The 20,831-nt window shown below is 43.1% G+C and overlaps 1 protein-coding gene across 2 annotated transcripts in view; it reads right to left on the bottom strand.

The window, feature by feature from the left end:
• Positions 1-20,831, bottom strand: part of SH3RF3 (SH3 domain containing ring finger 3) — a 303,586-nt gene that overhangs the window by 97,690 nt on the left and 185,065 nt on the right. For both annotated transcript variants that reach the window (XM_048494720.1, XM_048494721.1), the window contains exon 2: positions 11,747-12,022. In XM_048494720.1, the coding sequence (XP_048350677.1) occupies positions 11,747-12,022 (276 nt within the window). The remainder of the gene's footprint in view (positions 1-11,746; positions 12,023-20,831) is intronic.

Genomic DNA, 20,831 nt, shown 5'->3' with positions numbered 1-20,831 from the left:
TCCTGATGGTATTAGGGCCCATGGGGGTAAGGAGGAGGGAGCAGGGGTATCCTCAGTGGCCGGTCTCTCCAAAGGCCCGGTGGAACAACTCAGTCTTACAGGCCCTGCGGAAATCCCCAAGGTCCCGCAGGGCCCGGACAGCTGGAGGGAGAGTGTTCCACCAGACCGGCGCCAGAGCCGTGAAGGCCCTGGCTCGAGTGGAGGCCAGCCGCATCATTGAGGGGCCGGGGACCTCCAGTAAATTGCCCTCTGCTGAGTGCAGAAGTCGAGTTGGGACATATGGGGTAATGCGGTCCTGAAGGTACGAGGGTCCCAGGCCGCGCAAAGCCTTAAAGGTCAACACCCACACCTTAAAGATGATTCGGAATTCAACTGGGAGCCAATGCAGGCGGCGCAACACAGGTTGAATATGCTCTTGAAAGGCGCCCCCTGTGAGCAAACGAGCCGCCGGATGTTGGACCAGTTTTAATTTCCGGATCAAACGCAATGGAAGGCCCAAGTAGAGCGAGTTACAATAGTCTAGCCTGGAGGTGACTGTTGCATGGATCTCCGTGGCTAGGTCAGTGTTAGAGAGGAAGGGAGCCAACCGTCGGGCCTGTCGAAGATGGAAAAACGCAACCCGGGTTATATGGGCCACCTGGGTCTCCATTGAAAGAGACGAATCCAGGTGGACCCCCAGGCTGCGGACGGAGGTGGTTGGTGCCAATGTGACCCCCCTCCCACACGTGACGGAAATCCTCCAACCCCCCTCTCCCCTCGAAGCCAAGCCAAAGGGATCTCCTCGTGCTTCGATATGGGATTGAGTTTTAACCTGCTCTTGCTGCAACCAACCAGCAACCGCCTCCAAACAATGTTGTAGAGCACGCACTTGGGAAGCGGTGAGCAGCTCCCCTCCATCCAGCAGAATGAGCTCTCAGTGTCATCAGCATACTGATGACAGATCGATCCAAAAGCTCTGCATCAACTTCTGAACAAGGGGTCGCGATATAGATGTTAAATAACAGTGGGGACAGCAAAGCACCCTGAGGCACACCGCGAATGAAGCAGGCACCTCTGGGAAGTTTCTTGGTCCCAGCACCACACTTGCTGACTCTCTGCCCCCTCGAGAGAGAACAGAGACAATCCATTGAAGGACAGTGCCTGCCAGGACCCACGGAGGCTTGGCCAGGCGGTGGGCCAAAAGGTCATGATCCAACCATCATCAAATGCTGCGGTGAGATCTAACAACACCAGCAGCGCCCGATCACGCCCTCGGTCAGAGTTGCATTACCGGAGCGTATCCATGACAGCGATGAGCAGAACCTGGGTCTCCGTCCCATGCCCAGCACGGAAGCCGGACTGAAAGGGATCAAAAGCTGATGTGTGTCATCCAGGAAGCCCTGAAGCTGCTCCAACACCACTCTCTCAATTACCTTCCCCAGAAACGAAAGATTCGAAACGGGGCGGTAATTGGCCAGATCTCCAGGATCTAACGATGGTCTTTTCAAGAGTGGGCGGACCACTGCCTCCTTCAACCCATCTGAAAAGACTCCTTGCTCAAGAGAGTCATTAATGATCCTGAACAGATGGGGTCATAGCTCCTCCCGGCAGGTTTTAATCAGCCAGGAAGGGCACGGATCCAGAACACAGGTAGTAGGTCTAACAGCAGCCAAGGCCCTGTCAACAGCGGCTTCAGAGAGCAGGGAAAACTGGGCCAAACAAGGGCCAGAAGACGGCAAGGGAGCCTCCAGTTCACTAATTGTAGCAAAGGTGGTGGAGCGACGCAATCCAAGGTGGGAGGAAGTTGAAGGCGCATTGTACTTCTAATGACACCTGTGCTGGTGCCAGCAGCCACTGTGCTGTGCAAATTAGCACAGATAATGGCATACAGACAGAACAGGCACAGGGGAGTGGAACAGTAGCGTAGTGCCCAAGCTGGTGCTGCTACTCTGTTCAGGCCTGCACTGACATTCGGTGGGGGTGGGGTGGGGTGGGTGGATCAGAGATTTCCTGGGGAGGAGCCAACTTCAGTAGGCTTCCAGTGGCATTTCAATCCACTGGAATTTCAGTCCACAGTGCACCCTTTCAGTGGTGCAGACCTATACATGCAAAATAAATTGTGTAAGTCTGTTTAGGGACTGGGCTAACAGGGGAGGGATAAGTATTTTCTTTCCATCTACCAGCACCCATGCCACCAATTCTCCTTTTGGGAGCAGCACCATGGTCCTGACCCCAGCCACTGCTTTACTGTACCCACATTTGATTTGATGCCAATAAAGTTAGGCTAAAGGGCTGTGACTCTTCAGTTTTTTAAAAAGGATGACTGGGGGAAAATGAAAGAGCTTCATATAACTAAGCATGGAGTGGAGAACGTGGATAAAGATAATTTTTTCTCTTTCACTCATAATATTAGAACTCAGGTGCCTCCAACGAAGTTGATGGGCAGTACTTCTTTACTCAATGAGTGGATGTCACCTGCTTTTATTGTCCTTAACTTTTAATCCACTTTCTGTATTGTTTATAACATACCTTGCTTTAAATAGTTTGTTCACATTGTTCTCTAATTCTGTAATCTCAGGCCAACTGCCTTATTCATTGGTTGTTTTATGCTCTGATTGTACTGTTTAATAGCATGTAATCCATTTCCTCAGTGAAATAGGTATAATATAAACTAACAAAAAATAAATTAAAAAGTTGATTTTTCTTGTTTGCCCTCCTGGGTAACTAGTTGCTTTGCAAAAGAATATACTTGATTAGATAGACCAGTGATATGATCTAGCAGGGCTCTTTTTATGTTCCTAAATTATGGTGATTGCTTGCTTATTTTGATGACTTTAGAAAAACGATTAATCAAATTCAATTTTATCAACAGCTACAAATCATGACAGCCCTAATTTAAATAGCCCAGACTAGCTTGATCTCGTCAGATGTTGAGAGCTCCATAGGGTTGACCTGGGTTAGTACTTGGATGGGAGACCACCAAGAACATAAGAACAAGCCTGCTGGATCAGACCAGAGTCCATCTTGTCCAGCACTCTGCTACTCGCAGTGGCCTACCAAGGAATACAATAGTCACGATGCAGAGGCAGGCAACAGCAAACCACCTCTGAATGTCTCTTCCCTTAAAACCCTACAGGGTTGCCATAAGTCAACTGGGACTTTATGGCACTTTCTATAACCATTGGTCATGACAACTGAATGGAACCTCCAAGTTCATAGGAATTCTATCACTAAATATCAGCTGCTGGGGTGAGGTACAACGGTGGAGAGCTGGTATTAAGCCCTGTTTGGGAGACTTTATTAAGCAGTAGCTAGCTGTCCGCTGTGGGAAAGAGGGTGCTGAATGAATACATTATCTTTGATCTGATTTCTATCTACTTATTGAAATAAATGCCACTTCCTGCAATATCTGCTACTGCAACACAGTAAACTGATTTCCATACAATGTGCAAAATCTAACAAGCGCAATTTTAAAAACACCATCCGACTGTATTGCAGGACAATTTTTAATCTTTTCTTTTGCTTATTGTAACCAAAATGGATAAGACAGCTTCTTCAATGGCATTAAGATGCACAATTCCACTGTCAGAAACTACACTGAAGATCAATCATTTCAAGAAAGATTGATTTATTTTTTAAAAATTAATCAAATGTCAACTCTTTTTTTGGGAAAATTACATGAGATGGAACATCTCCAAGGCATGCTTTGCTAACACAAAAAGGGCACATAGTACGAATCATTCATGACATTTTATGGAGGCAGCATTTTCAAAACGAGTAACATAAAAAATTTCACGGCAGAACAGCATCACAGCACAATGGCAGAACAGCATCACAGCACATAGTGTTCAGCTGTCACTACCGTCATTAGTTACCATCTGGTAATAACAAAGTACCATTTAAAAAGGGAGGGGAAAAAGAATAAATTGCTACAGATCCAGCCAGCGTTCTGATAATGCATATTTATTGCCAATGGAACAATTCTATTTTTGTTATGTGGGTAACATCTCAGCTCATTTTTGCCTAGTTCGTACTCTGGTTTGTTTTTACAACATACAGACCTCATATGAGTTAAGGGCTCATGTTAAGTTCTGTTCTCCTTTTGATTGTTAAAGGCTGCCACCCACCCACCCATCCACACACTATATGACAGCCAGGCTGACCATTATAAAGTTAGGAAGCTCAGTCATTCCCTCTGTAACCTCACACTTAAAAAAACAACAACCCTAAAGTAAAATGAAGTAGACATTTAACCTACATTGGAGGAAGTACTAAAAATAACTGAAGAGCCCAAAACATGGAATATGTAGTTATTTTTGCATTTTTTGGCACTGGCCAAAGAGATGTTCGTTAGGAGCAAACTGGTTGCAAGATGCAGAACATATTCGTTTTTCTATTCCTTCCTCAAAGATGAGGGAAATAGGGAAAAAACTGGGAAGGCTAAAGTTGCCTGCCCTTTATCCTCAGTCCAAAAGTGAAATTTCCCAAGGGAACTGAATGTGAGATTCTTACACTGAAGTCCTAAATAGAGTTAGACCCTTGTACCTCTGCTTAGGACCCCATTTAGTCACCATGCTGCTTTCAGGATCAGCCAGAGCATTGTGCATTTTAATAAACAGTGCAATCCTAAGAGGGGTGAGGGGTGAAATACTTCAGGAGGTCGCTGAATCTGGCATTGGCATAAGTGGCATTTACACTGGCGCAAGGGCACTTCGATTGGTGCTGGGGAGCCACACTGTGGAGCAACGTCTCAGTGCCAATTATTCGTGGCACCAGTGCTCTACTGGTGCAAGATGTGGGCATTGTAGGGCACATGCTGAGGGGTAATATCAGTTTTAGTTGGCTTCCTGAATACTTTTGGGCTGGGAACATCTCATTTTGTTAACACTGAGGTCCCTCCCGCACACGCAGAATAATGCACTTCCAATTCACTTTCAATGCACTTTGCAGCTGGATTTCACTGTGCAAAATAGCAAAACTCACTTGCAAACAATTGTGAAAGTGGATTGAAAGTGCATTATTCTGCATGTGCAGAAGGGGCCTGATTTACACCAGCCAGAACAGCAGTGCGACTAATTGAGCTGCATATGGGGGAAAGGACAGCGTTGCTTTTTGCTTGCTGGCCATGGCACAGCAAGCCTTTTAAGATGTGGTGCAGCTCCACTATGGCCGGCCATACTGCAATTACCTCCCCCCACCTCTTTAGGATTGCACTGCCCATTTGCACAATATAACTTCATATGGAAACTGCCATTTAGCTGGGTTGAGGAGGAAACAGATTGCTTTTTATCTGTTCCCCAAATATAGCTCCAAAGGACAGTTTCCCTATAAGAAAACTGATTAGTCCGGCTTCCGTGCTGGGCATGGGACGGAGACGGTTCTCGTTGCTGTCACACATACGCTCTGTACGCTCTTGACCAAGGCGGATCGGCGCTGCTGGTTTTATTAGATCTTACCGCAGCGTTTGATATGGTCGATCACGACCTTTTGACCCACTGCCTGGCCGTTTCCGGGATACGGGGCACTGTCCTTCAGTGGATTGCCTCGTTTCTCCGGGACCGATGCCAGCAAGTGTGGTGCGGGGACCAAGCCTCCTGGAAGTGCTCACTTCAGTGTGGTGTACCCCAGGGAGCGCTGCTGTCCCCGTTATTATTTAACATCTATATGCGGCCACTTGCTCAGCTGGTACAGAGCTTTGGGCTGATCTGTCATCAGTATGCTGATGACACTCAGCTCATTCTGTTGATGAAGGGGGGAGCGGTCACGGCCCCTGCAGCTCTTCAGCATTGTTTGGAGGCGGTCGCTGGTTGGTTGCAGAAGAAGGCTGAAACTGAATCCATCGAAGACGGAGATCCTCTGGCTTGGCCGCAGGGGGGAGGTGGGGGACTTCCAGCCGCCGGAGTGGGAGGGGGCCATTTTGGCGCTGGCCCCCTCCGTCCGCAGTCTGGGGGTCCACCTGGATTCGTCTCTTTCAATGGAGACCCAGGTGGCCCTTGTAACCCGGACTGCGTTTTTCCATCTCCGGCAGGCCCGGCGGCTGGCCCCCTTCCTATCTCAGGCAGACCTGGCCACTGTGATCCATGCAACGGTCACCTCCAGGCTTAACTATTGTAACTCGCTCTACGCGGGCCTTCCCTTGCGTTTGATTCGGAAACTGAAACTGGTCCAACATGAAGGCGTGCTTGCTCACAGGGGGCGCCTTCCGTGATCATATTCAACCTGTGTTGCGCCAGCTGCATTGGCTCCCAGTGGAATTCCAAATCATCTTCAAGGTGTGGGTTTTGACCTTTAAGGCCTTACGCGGCCTGGGACCCTCGTACCTGAGAGACCGCATTACCCCATATGCCCCTACTTGGCCTCTGTGGTCAGCAGAGGCAAATTTGCTGCTGGTTCCTGGCCCCTCAATGATGCGGCTGGCCTCCACAAGGGCCAGGACCTTTACGGCCCTAGCCCCTGCCTGGTGGAATACTCTTCCTCCAGCTGTCTGGGCCCTGCGGGACCTTGGTGAGTTCCGCCAGGCCTTTGGAGTGTCCAGTCGCTGATTGGCGCCTCCCCCCCCCCTCATGCTTTATGCATTCTTTTACCATCTGAATTTTGGTTATCTATGTTACCCTCCTAGAGAGGAGTCTGGCCTCTCCTTCTTCTTTTTGGGGAGATTTTAATGAATCGGGCTATAGGACGCCTGTCATTGATGTGTCAACCGCTGTTTTAATAGTTTTTAATGGATTTTAGTTATATACTGATTGTTGTGTGGTTACTATTGTGAACCTTATTTAATTGTATATATATCAATGTTGTACACCGCCCAGAGCCCCTTGGGGATGGGGCAGTTTATAAATCGAAAAAATAAATAAATAAAAATAAAAAAAATTAAGCAACATGGTTTTTTAAACTCAGGCTCCTACGGAAGCTGCACTATGGCTGGCCCTGAAGCGCAAGAGTGGAGATTGTTTCTTCGCTACCCCAACATACCCAGGCCCTAGGAGAGTTTCCCATATAGCTAAATTTCAGGATTTGAAGAGCCACTCTGATCTCTCCAGTTTGGCAACAGCAACACAGTTCTAGGAGCATACTCCGACCATCAACAAGTCTCCTACTGAGGATTCCATATAGGGCAGTGTTTCAGGAGCACAGGAGGAGCAACTAAAAGCACTCCTGCAGGGCTCCCCATATATTGTACTAATGGTAAACAGATTTAAATATACCAATTGAAGAAACAGCATTAAGGGCTAGCAGCATCTTGTCCTTTCTGCATTCAGTTAATTTTGTGATCATCCATGTAGAGAATGGAATGCTTTTAGTGTTCATCGTGTTTGCAGAGTTTGCACTGCCATCAAGAACAGCAGGCCAGCTCAATTTTCTTTCTTTGCCAACTGCATGATTTTTTTTAAAAAAATCTTTCGTTAGCATATTTTAATCCTGCATTTCTGTGCAGAAAGAGCCCTCGGGGTGGCAAACAATGGTCCTTTCTGCAAAGCACAAATAAGGCGTCCTGGGGACATCTTAAAAATTAATGCCTCCCCATTTTTGGTTTGACTGCATGGACAAAAAAGGAATCAGAGGAGAAAGAGGCTCCCACCCACGCCATTTCTTTCCGCCTGACTTTAAAGCGCTCGCATTCATCATTTTATGGTGCTGCAGTAATTCTCAGTGCCTGCAGCCATTTGAGGAAATGTTTCCCCAGGATGTTTGCTCTGCAGGCTTCGCTGCTGGGTGCCTTTTCAGCCCAAAAAGTACATGGCTGTACTCAGCTCGTCCTGTTGATTCTAGAAATATATAGTGTTTCCTTATTTTAAAAATGTTCAATGAGATATCTTTGAAGACATGAACATATGATGTGAGAATCACAGCTGATTTTCATATTGCATGTTTGTATCTTCAAAGATAGTGGATCGAATTTTTTTTAAAAAGAAAACTACATATTGCTGGAATCAGCAGGATGAGCTGAGTACAACCATACACTTCTCAGACTGAAAAGAGACCTAGCAGTGGAGCCTGCAGAGCAAAATACCCTTCCTCAAATGGCTCAAATAACTCCAGCACCATAAAATTTTGGGTACAAGCGGTGGAGGAAACTGACAAGAGAGCTTTAATGATCGGGTGGGAAAAATAAGATGCCTCCTCAGCTTTGCAAAACAAGCAGGAGACGATTTGCAGACAACTTCAGGGAAAAAAATCCACATTTTAGCAACTTTAAAAAAAGAGAGACTTTTAAAGCTGAAATAAGGCATCCTGTGGACATCTTGGGGAAAAAGCTGTGTGTACTGCTGGCAGGTGCTAGCTAGGGCATGGCCAGACAGACCAGAGTTCAGGCAGGCAGCAAGTGAGACGTTGTCTAAAACAGTCCAGAGTGAGGGCAGGCAGCAGGCAAAGGTGTGGTCAAGGCAGTCCAGAGCCAAGGCAGGCCGGCAGGTTGACAGCCAGAGGTCAGAGGAAGACCAGGCATGCGGAGCTTATACTTGTTGCGTCCTGGGGACATCTTGTTGCGTCCTGGGGAGTAAAGCCCATAGCAAGATTTATATAGAAAGTTCTGGCTAATGAGGCTGGGATCCTGCAAGAGCTCAATCCTCCTCAGATGCAGTTTCCATCTGGCAGAGCTTTCTGCCATACCTTGCAGCAATGCAAGCACTTCTCCTTTTACTCTGCAGTTGTAGTCTCCACCTTAACCTCCTTAGAGCAGATTCCTGAAGGCTCTCTTAGCTGCACAGCATCAGGTTCTGCCTGACCTTGCAAGGAAGGGCTTGGAACTGACTCTGCTTCTTGCATTTTGTAGCGAGGAGCTAGTTCTGAATGCACAATGTCTTCAGGCTCCACATCACAGTCCTCAGTGCCCAGATCAATGCTCAGGAACTGGCTCACAACACTGTGTGGAGTTCCTCCCCAAGACACCTTTTTTTCTGTCCTCAGGATGTCTTACTTGTGTTGTGCAGAAGGGACCAATCATCCCATAAAATCCAACAAGTAACACAACAGAAAATAAAATGTGATTTTTTAAAACCACCAGTGTCATATGCCACCAACAGCAGCAACTGGCAAGATTTCTGTATGGGTTGATTCCCAAATGACTAGCATAATGACAAATCAACTGCCAGAGCAGAGTCCAAGGCTTCCCATACATCTGAGTAACTGTTGTTGCCCGGACAGAGCTACCTTTTATTTGATACAATTCACTTTCTTTTTAATTTCCTTTCAAGGAAAATGGACTCTGCACATACTAAGAAGTATCTTGGTCTCAGGATTCTTGAGAACAAAAGCTGGTTATGAAATCTGGACTCTGAAATAGGTTCTTCACTCCAGTATGTCAATCTAACTACAAATAGCGATAACACTTAAAAAGCTCTGGAGAGTCCAATGATATATGATATGTGATAGACTGAAGTTTATTTTGGAATACAGAGCTTTTATTTTGGGATACACCAATGTTTATAGTTGGATTTGCAAACATGGACCTAGGAACTGGAAATCAAATTCAGCCTCCAGTAGTTTGGAACTCAAATGGAAATAACTAGAAGTAGCCTACTGAGGCTACACCATGAGAATATGAAAGAAGTCTAGAAGTGTAGGAGTCTGATCAGAAATATGATGAGTAGGAAAAAGTTTCTGAGTTTTTGGATTCCACTATAAAACATACAGAAAGAGCATTAAGCTTTTTGCAGTAACAAGTTCCCCTGTTAAAATGTTCAAGCCAATGGAGGAAAAATCCTTTATCCAGTATTCATTAATGGAGCCCCTTTTAAATGTCTTGCATAAGCAAATCAGACAGTAGTTTAAAGAAAAGGGAGAGCAGCAGTCTCATTCAGTTCATATTAATGCTGGATTTGACACTTATAACCCCCCACTGACTTCAGTGGAATATCATTAATGGGAATGAGATTGAAATCCAGCTCAGGGACTCCAGAAGGCAAACAGGTTCTCCCCCTCTTTCTCAGTCATACTGAAATGAAAATGTTCTGTCTGAATTTTTTTTCCTGACTGATAAATCATATCTGTAGCAATAGATAGCTCATGTCATTCATGAGGCACTGAGCTGAGTGACTTCAGAAGTGTGTGGGTTACGAAACCCAGCTGAACAGGAAGCTTCATCAGTAAGGTGACAGCTACAATTAGCATAGAAAAACCTGATGAAATAAAGACAGAGTGAAGTCCCTAGATGAGAAATAGATTATCCACTGTCAGAGAAGACAAGAGACAAAGACCCAGTTACTAGGTGACGGGGTGTGCAGAAGGAAAGGAGCCAAAGAGTAAAAAATGCTGTGGAGAGGCAATCACTTCTCCCTGAGGCAAAACAAAGCAGCCACCGGTAAAGGAGGGTGGTAGCATGAAGAGAGGAGGGTAACATGATCAAAGATGGATGAGGAAAGCAACTAGAAACCTTACTTGACCCGTGTGTGTGTGTGTGTGTGTGTGTGTGTGTGTGTGAGGGGGGGGAACCTGTTGCGTTTGAAAATCATACCACATATACTCAGGAGAAAATCGTCTTTTATGTATTGCAAGCATCAGTAGTCATTTACACCGAGAAAAGTTACTCCCATTATGAAAACTGAGGAGGCGATAAAGATTTTACGCAAATGACTGGGAGATGAAGTTTCTATATTTTGTTCAGCTTCTTTGGTTGCATCTCTTAGGAACGCTGAATGTTGACATTCTTTCAATTACACATACTAATAATATTCACAGATCCCTGATGTATTCTATGAACACATCTCCATATCTATAGATCCCTATTTAACCATATCCTGGAAAATGTTTATTCTTCATTGTTTTCAAGAATCATATCACCATTAGAAAATGACACCTTGAAAGTTGCTTCCTGAAGATAATTTGAGGAAAGAATGTGTGAAAATTCACTCTAATATCAGATTACAGAATTTGTTGTTCTTGCTCAGGTATAACAACTGAGAGCAACTGTTTTAGTGTTTCATCAAAATAGTTCTTGAGTAGTTTCAGATCACTGCTTAATGCACAGTACAGCAGACTTTCAGCAGCTCTGACTGCCACCAACATTACACACTTTTGAGGGTTTTTTCTGACACTGGAGAAACTGAACATGAAATTGGAAGTCGTTTTATGTTTGCTCTAGGCATTATTCCCAGTGTGCCAGTTCTGTGGTTGGGATTGCGTAGGATGGACCGAGATAAACTGTGAAGGAACAACACTGCTATGAAGCATGGCACTTTCTGTTGCTTCTCATTCTTGACTTTTATGATCACTCTGTTGTGACTAAGAACCTTTTTGAGCGTGTAAGCATCTTAATTATATCTCTGTGGAATGAAGTGAAGGGATTGATACTAGTTATGAATTTTGCTCTCCTGAATTAAATATCAGTACATCATGGATGAAGGTTTCAGAATACCAAGCTCACACCTATGCTAATTTTCTATTTCCAGAGAGTTTGTTTACATAAAGAAACATTGAAAAATATGATCTTTTACCTATAATCTAAAATGGTACAATTCATTCACCAGCTCTGTGGAATGTGTAGACCAAGCTTAAGAATGTGATGAGACCACAGGAAGGCTTGTCAACTTTTATTTCTTTGTGAGGACATTTGCCCCCCCCCCCCCGGCAACATATCAAGACAACGAGACATGCAATTAACTTTAAAAAATGAAAATATCATCAAGGATTTAGCTGTCTGGTTACAGAGCTATGAACAGAGCCCTCCGGGGATGGGGCGGTATAAAAGCCTAAAATATAAATAAATAAAATAAACACATTTTAAGCCACACATACATTAATTAGGTCAGCAGGTGGCATTTCACTTTACCTTAGTGAAGGTTAGACAGTCCTTGTCTTGATCTTTGTCCTTTATTTCAAAATCATAAAGTGCTTTGCCTTGAGGTGGAGCTGGTGGAAGTGGCTTGATACACTGGATGTAGCTCGCTGGGAAAAAGCCATGATTTCCGTTCAGTTCCCCGTGATACCAATTCTCATCTACTTTTCGTCGCAATATAATAATGTCTCCTTTGTTAAACTTAAGATCACCTGGCTCTTTTCCCTCATAAGCATACAGAGCCTTTCCATATGGAAGCTGAGAGGAATTCTGCAACAAAAAAGAAAGATGTTATGTAGCATTTAAATAATTTATTTATCTATATTTTATAGCCTGTCTTTTAGACAAATGGCTCATGGGTCAGCTAAAAAAAGATTTTAAAAGCAAATGGTAAACTGAGTAAAGATCCATACAATAAAGCATCAACTGACAGAAATTAAAACATCATAAATCATCCATTGCATCATTTCAGGAAGAAGATTTGGACCGGAGCAGAGAGGATACAAACAGCATGGACTGTGTGGGACATTCACAGAACTTATAAAATAGGGCTCTGGATAATGAATGCAGTTTCCCGAAAATCCCAGCTTTCCTTTTAAAAATATGTAGCATTATGGCTACAAACATATTTTTCAAAAATATGTATTTTATGCTTGAAAGCGTAAGGGTAAATCCTGAAGAAATCTCATTACCCTGACTGAGAAGCTGAACAAGTTTTCTGCTGACTGCCCTTAAATAACACAAGAGCCAATTAGTTACTTCTGAGGAACAACAAAAATTATGGCAGCCCACTTGTAGAATGCCTTCTCTTATCTCTCTGCTTACTGTCAAGCACAGGTTTCTCACACACAGTTGAATCATGCCAGTGACAGCCAGACTTCAACCTGTGGCCACCAACACCATTTTACAGAAGAAGCTGACCATTTAAAATGCCACAGGGCAGTAGGGGAGGAGATCTTGTTTTCCCCCATGCATCTTTCAAGTGCTGAAACCAGAAGCCCATGGCTGTTAAGTGAAAAGGCGCAGGAAGAAGGGGAAACCAGATTGGTGGCTCCCCTGCACAGCACTTGCTGCATGGTCAGATTCTTCTTATTTGTAAAACACAGTATATTGCTTTTCTGCCCCCAAAAGGGGCACAAAGCCAAGGTTATAAAGAAGTGAAAGAAACAATAAAACATGGCAAGATGAGCATGTAAACAGTTAGACTAATGTTGACTAAAAAAGAACATAATCAAGTTATTAATTAATAACCCCCTCCTTCAGATTCAGCCTACACTCCTTTTATACTGTAACTGCTGTACCAATACTGATCCTTTTCCCATTTCAGTGTTGGAACAAAAGGGGAAATATTCACAGCACAATCAATGAAGGAAGGGTATGGCTGGAATACTGGAAAGAAGACAGAAAATCTTGTCTTGTAGCTGAGGGTTGCACCATAACATTGCATTTTAGATGTAGATTGACAATATTTAAGTATCAAGACACGTAACAGAGAAATGCAACAAAAAGCGACTGTAAACACATGTATCAGGTAAGTATTTGTGTCAGTATGAGATTAGTTGCCTTCCTGCTGAGTGTATATCCACTGGTAAATATTTTTCCCTGGGATACTGTGTGTAATAGCCTTAAGAAATGGAAGAACCGAACAATTCCTCATCTTTCCCTAGGTCTTCTGTGACTATAAACCAATATACTTCTCTTGACACGATATAGTTACATCGTTCTCTCTCCTACTTGAGTTCTCTTCAAGAATTTCTTGTACTGCTCTCACATAAAGTTGCCTGGAAAATGCAGCTTTTCAATAAAGCAATTCCTCTTCAAAAAATGCACTAGAAAATTGATTAGTCACATTGATTTCCCCATGTATTCTTATATTAGCAAGAAATAAAACTGTCCATTTACTATGGATTTAAAGCCTGTCAAGGCAACTGCAAGAAGAGGGGGGAACACTTCTGATCTCTATGTTTTTCAATGTTTTCTGTACAATGCTGAATTCCTCAGAAGGTTTATTTTCTATTATAATCCATCAGTGCTGACAAGAGAGCCTGAGGCATTAATATTGTGAAAAGGGACTAATGATATGCTAGCAACTCTATCATTCCACATTTATGTTTCAGCCAAATCAAACAGCAGCATTTAAGAAAGTACCTGCTGGCAAACTGACAAACAACAATCATGAGGCAATTAAATGGTAACTAGAAGCGTACAACTGACGAATTGGCCGGCTAGTTGAAATCAATATCGGAAATTTAGCTCCCACTATCTAGCTAGCAATCCTATGCTCCCTTGGCACACTGGCACAGCTGCCTGGCCTCCTACTTCTTCCTTGCCAATTCTTCCTATTCCTGATCCTGTTTAAAGATCTGCCTCACTTTTTTCGACTCCATGTCTATACCACCCAACGTTTCTTAAAGTTTCTGATTCAACACCCTCCAAAACCCTTTCAACTGTTATGAACCAACTACACAATGGGAGATCATACTATGCACAGTTCCCTTGATATGTGTGGGTGTCATTTTGAGTGAACAAGGTAATGTATGTATTTTCCTGCTTTGTTACACGATTGGGAAAACCTAGATTTTTGAGAGTGAACATTTGCATATGTGGGGAAGCAAGGCTCACAAGCACTGATTTCTGACCATTGTGGTGCCGAGAAAGTTATTCAATTGTTCCTGGTCTCCAGTCAAGCCAGGCCCACATGCCTACCCCTCCCACCAACAAACTTGCTAGGTGGGTCACCTTATTTGAGGATTAGTGCTCAAGCTCCCTCTACCACTCACCATTTAAAGGCTTAAATCCATGATTGTATTTTTCTTTCCTTTCATACTTGCTACTGAGGGGCCACCATGCTGAGATGAATAAACTGAAGGAGTAGGGTTTAACTGCTATTTTCTCCTCCTTCCACTCCTGGAACACATGGACTGAACAGGGGTTTAATATGGGTTACAGAGATCAAACTGACCACGTTAAAAATTAAAAGTATGCAACATTTTTTCAAACACAATTGAATAAGCAAGAATTAAAGGAAACCTGAATAAAACAAGAATCCTCCTATCCGGGGTTTCTCAGCTAGGGTTGCATGGAACCTTAGGGTTCCATGAGAGATCAACAGTGGCTTCCTGAGAGATTGTGATTTATTTTTAAAATTATTTCAAATTCAGGCAACACACTCTCAAAAGGATGAGCAGAGACTGAACAAAAATCTAGTTAAGACTCTTTCTGAGTTCTCTGGCAGTGCGCTGTAGGACTGTGTTTATGTTGTTGAAGCCATTCTTAATTTTTGACATGCAATAGGGGAGCCATTAACACTATTGCAGGAAAGGGAGGGTGAAGTGGTTTTTCAAGAAATTAATGGAGTTGTCCAACTTGGTCTGTGATGTCAGTCTATCTCCCCCACATCTTTTCCCTGCATTTTTCCTGTGATTATTTTATCCCATTATTTAAAATAAATGTCATACACGTTTATTAAGTAATGTCTGAGGATCTTATATGATGATTTTTTAAGAGGATATGTGAGAGAGAAGGATTCCAGAACAGACAGTACCTATAAATTTAATGATGATAATGCTAATGAAGAATTTAAATCTTCTGAGACATTTCCCTGCACTAGTACATCAATGGACTTTTAAAAAGCCCATCTTTACAATGAAAGCTATTTTTCAGTGGGTTTTACATAGACTGGTGATCCAAGCCTGATCTGTTGGGCCTGATCTGTGACAAACAACTTACAAATGCAGCAAAAAAACACTTGACTACGAAGTCACACTTTGGGTGAAAAACTAATCATGCCAGCATGTAAAATAATAGTGGGGGGAAAAACTAGGACCAGATACAAGAAATTGAAAAGATTCTGTTGTCAAGCAGTACAATAAGTCAGTGTATTAATGACATGTCATATGATGCTGACAAGTTGTGTAATCAACTAAAGAACAACAACTTTTCTATCCAAGTTGATGAGTCAACAAATTTCACCAAGTTGATGAGTCAACAAATTTCACCAATAAATGTAAGATTTGTAAAAGATGGTGAAACTCAATAAAACTTTTTCTGTTGCACACAGCTATATAAAACATTCAAAAGCCAGGATGCATTTAATGTCTTGTCTTCATATCTGGAAAAAAAAAAGATCTGTCTTGGACAAACTGTGATCCTTTTGCACAAACCAATAAACACGGGTGTAGGATGCTAAAAACCCATGGGGGGGGGGGGGAACAGTGGTGGTATGCAAATAATTTAACAACCAGTTCCAGTGGTGGGATTAAAATAATTTAACAACTGATTGTTTACAAGCACCATTTTAACAACCGGTTCTGCTGAAGTGGTGTGAACCTGCTGAATCCCACCACTGATCCCACCCCTCAAATCAGTCAGCCCCATGTTATTTCCCCCAAACTGGGTTTTCTGAAAATTGCTAAACAAGCGATCCTTTTCAAAAATCCCAGGTTACAGCTGCTCATCACCAAACAGCTGGCCAGGAGGAGATTTATTCACCTCCATTTTCCATTTTAAATTTTTTTTTGCAGCTTGCTTCTGCGTAGCTACGCAGGTGCAGATGGTCATATCCTGGGGCATTGGCATGGTTGGGGGGGGGGAATGATCCATTCGTGCACGCCTGTACAGTTACGCATGTGTGGGAAATAGTTTTCTTTAAACAGATGCATCTCCAAACAAAGGGGTGACAGCAACTCGGATTGTTTCCATGGGCTCCAATTGCTGCCTGCATGGATGCATGTAAACACGAAAACAAGAAAATGGGTTCCTTTCTCCTGACTGCAAGCTGTTCTACGTTTGCTGTGTGGAAGGAGCTTGTGTTGGCATCTGTACTGCTGGTGCTTTATCAGTGGTTGGTTCCATGAGAAGTTTCATTTCTTTTGGAAGAAAAGAAAATCCTGATATTGTGAGAACACAGTTTTCTTCACAGACAGATGTCGGTGTCAAAAAATTCTTGGAGATGAAATGAAACAAGTTCTGCTACAAAAATAGTTAACTTTATTAAACAACTGCCAGTTCACTGAAGATCGTTTAAAAAACTGTGAAACCTCCCTCACAAGGGTATAAGTGTCCTGGTGCACAATGAAAGAGCTAAATATTTCACAATATGAAGTGGATGGTGCTGCCTTAGTGTGCATGTGCAAGCATGTGAGATACAGATATAATGGACCCCTTATCCACTCAGAGATTTTAATTCTGGAAATGCTGAAGGCAGAAGCTGTACTCTGAATAATTCAAGCATCTTATACCAGCAACATTTTTAAAAAAAGGCATCATGAAAAAGCCAAAAAAAGGGGCAGAGGTTTACGAGGAATGGAAACCAGAAAATAGGTTTCCTTGTATTTATCTGAATGCCAGGGGCATATATTTTTCATAGGTACCCCAAATTCTTGGATCACAAAATAGATGTTGACATCACCTAGCAATTTTGTTATATTAACAGGCTGCTGTAGGCTAGCCAAATATTTTCTTCCTGACAGTAGACTACACATGTGCACACAGAAGATAAGGGAAAGAATTCTACTACTTTTCTTCCTTCTGATTAAGCTTAGAGTGACCAGCAAGAGAGGAAAATAACTCAGAACCCAAGAACAAATTTTAAACAAGTTTTATTCACACACATACACAGCAGCTAATCAGTAAACCAAGAGCTGAAAGTGAATTAAAGCAAGTTTCTTGCTAACCAGACATAAGACTTCTGACTTGAAGATGAACCACCTTTCCCACAGCAGTATGGCAAAAGAGTGACTAGCTCTTTTCTGCCCCATATTTCAAGAGGTCCCTCAGAAGCAGTGAGTTCCATGGTAAAGAGGGAGAAATAGGGACGGTTGAAGTGTATTCTACAGCAAATAGCCATATCTGTCCCTTAAATGCTTTGTAGTTTCTTCAGTTCCTTGGTCTCATTAACCCTGTTCTGTTCTTTTCTGTACTTGATTCTTAATTTATCCTTCCTTCAAATTGCTATTTGTTCCTCAGCCTTTAAGGCTAGTTAGTTTCCCTTTGACCCGGCCCCCAGTTCTAGCTCTCAAAAAGCCCTGTTATCTCTAGAGCTTGTATGAGATTTAAATCCTAGATTGTTTGGCAGCTTTCCTTTCTTCCACAGAGAGTGGAGTGCGAACCACCTTGTCTGTATACAGCTGGAATGTCATAAACCAGCAAAGTCAAATCGGTAGCAGAGTTTCAATGGTACAACACAGTAAATACAATATAGTTATGAGCAGATTTTTAAAATCTCAGGTCAAAAACGAAAAGGAGGATTGCTAACAATGCTACAGCTCTAACAGCCCAATCCTGATCCTGAGGCAGCTGGGGATGGCACCACTTCCATGCCCTGCACTGCCTCCACTGGGCTTCCAGGCAGTGTGTAGACATGGCTAAAAGAAAAAAAAGCACGCTAGCTGCCTGGAAGCCCTCTGTAGGGCTTAATAGAGTTATGCCACCCTTTTGGATGGTGTAAGTCCTAAACCCTGGCTGTGGTGTTCTGGGCCCTAAAGGCTAAACTCAGCTCCATCCCTGGAAATGTATGCCATGGTGTTGTGTGGACAAATACTTATTTAGCAGAGTTAATGCAATAATGAGGCAGAGACCAGTTGCTTTACTGAAATAAAGTTTACTTACTACAGGGAAGGGAAACTTGGAAGAAAAACAATAAACATCTTTCTTACTAGCTAGCACCAACAGCCAGCTTGCTGCTTAGATTATCACATGGCTACTAAGCTACAGACTGAACTCAACTGAGCTGAGCAGACTGACTGACTGAGGCTGAGCGGTGAGCACGCAGAGTGCAACACAAGGAAGATATATTCTCCAAAGCCTACGGCAGACCTGCATGTAGCCCACCCAACCAATAGGTATCAATTACCTGGTCACTGACTTTGACCTCACTAACTAATTCTGCATGCAGCAATTAACCTCTTCATTACTGGATTGTGTGACTGGCACTTGCCAAATCCCATCAAACCCTTCTCAAGTGACAGTTTCACAATCATTAATCAAACATAAATCCTCATTAAGATTCTTGAACTTCATCGTGTTCAGTGGTTTGGTAAAGATGTCAGCCACCATCTCTTCTGTACCTACAGTACTTGATGTTGATCAGTCCATCTTGTGACATTCTCAAGGAGGTGATTCTAACTACAATGTGTTTGTTTCCTTTTCTAATGTTCCCATTGTCCACTAGGGCAATGCATGCTTGATTGTCCTCATACATAGTGATTGCAAAGTCTCATCCACACCCAAAGTCCAATAGCAAATTAACGCATCCATTCCAATTCCTTGCAGGCATCACAAGCAGAGGCGATTCAGCTTCAGCCGCTGATTTTGTAACTATAGTTTGCTTTGACTTGTCCAGCTTATTAAGTTGTTACCATAGAAGAAAGCATTTCCACTTGTAGATCTGCAGTCATACTCTGTTCTGCCCAATCAGTATCCATGTATCCCACCAGTCGGGTTATCACAGGCTAAAACTTCTTTAGTTTCTAAAAGTCCACAGTAGTCAGCGATATCTTGCCATTCTCCTGACAGCTTCCCAATCGTGGTGATTGGGTGAATTTAGTCTTCTGCCGAATTCCAACAGCTGATGCTATATCAGGTCGTATGATATTACTTTAGGTATAGGAGTTTTCCAATTGCTTCTCTGTAGCAATGGCCATCTTCCAGTGGTTCACCGTCATCTACACTCAGGTATCCGGGATCCATTGGAGTGCTTGCTGCTTTGGCAGTTTTCATGTTCATTGAATCAAGAAAGTCCAGAATTTGAATTTCTGGTGAATAAGAATACTCCCATCTTGGGCTCTCTATTTGTATTCCAGATATTGCTTTGCTTCTCCCAGCTGTTTGACTTCTACAGACTGGTTCAAGGTATTGGCTATTTCTGCCGAGATTCACAGGTCTGGCAACATACCAGAAGATCATCCACAAAGTTAGCACATACTGGTACTTTGTCCATCTTTTCATTCTGGTGAACAAACATGGATCTTTGCTTTTCCTTGTTTAAAATCCTTGATCTTTGAGTAGTTGTTTTAGAGTATCATACCAAGATTTTTTTGTTGCTGCTTGATCTAAAACCATAAAGACTTTTCTGAAGTCTACATACAAGTTGATTGTTCTTGTTCCTGTAGTCCCTGTGGTAATTCCATAAAAAATCTCCTCTGATAATTTTCCATTCAAAAGGCGGTTCTTATGTCCAAATGCTGCATTTGTATCTTTCTTGAGGCAGCAATGCTAAAAAGTGTTCTCACAGTTGAATAGCTCACAACTGGTAAAAGGTTTCAAAAAATAGTCTAGTCCAGGTTTCTGGCTGTAGCCTTTGCCACGGTGGGCGCAGCTTCTTATATTTCTCCATGCTTCCATCTGCACTACGTTTAATTTTAAAATCCACTCCTACACCCCCACTGCTTTTCCGTCAGGGGCAACTCTGGTCAGAATCCAGGTTTGATTCTGCTTCAGGGAAATTGAGTTCATCTTGTACTGCTTCCATCCATTTATCTTTCAGCTGGCAACTGCAGCATCTCTTCCCAGCCTGCGGCTCAATTGCTTCATAGCATTCTGCATGGAGAACATAGTCAGTGTATTTCGTTGGTTTTACACCTTTGTTGCTCTGTTTGACCTCCTCACAGCAGGTAAGCTCTCTTCCTCCTCTGTCTTCCTCTCCTGCTCCCCCCCTTCTGGTTGGTTAGCCTCCTCAGCGCATGTAGCCTTGAGTGGGCTGCCAACTGGGCTGTGGGATTCTTCAGGTATCTCACACGACCATTCATTAAAGTTTACTTCTTCCTCCTCATCAGGGACTGGCTCCCCTTGTTGTGGGGTCAACAGGCTTAGCTGCATTCAAAACAGTTCTTTTCGTCCCACATAAACAACGTTCAAAAAACTTCCACTTTTAAAAGTCTCTGGATGCATTACTCTGAAACCTTTTAGAATTTGATTGAAGCTTCGACTCAGAACACCAAGCTTAGCTCTCTGGCCTAGTTTTCTCTCTCTGCTTTGGGGATGTATGTATAGACTTTTGTCTCAAAAGGCTTCAGGTGCTTTAGGCCTGGTTTCTTTCCATGCCACATCTCAAAGGGACTCTTGTTAGTTGATCTACACA

This window comes from Sphaerodactylus townsendi, linkage group LG04 (assembly GCF_021028975.2).
Source record: "Sphaerodactylus townsendi isolate TG3544 linkage group LG04, MPM_Stown_v2.3, whole genome shotgun sequence".
Lineage (NCBI taxonomy): Eukaryota > Metazoa > Chordata > Lepidosauria > Squamata > Sphaerodactylidae > Sphaerodactylus > Sphaerodactylus townsendi.
Note: the sequence above shows the minus strand (reverse complement) of the source record. Positions and strands in the feature narration are given on the sequence as shown.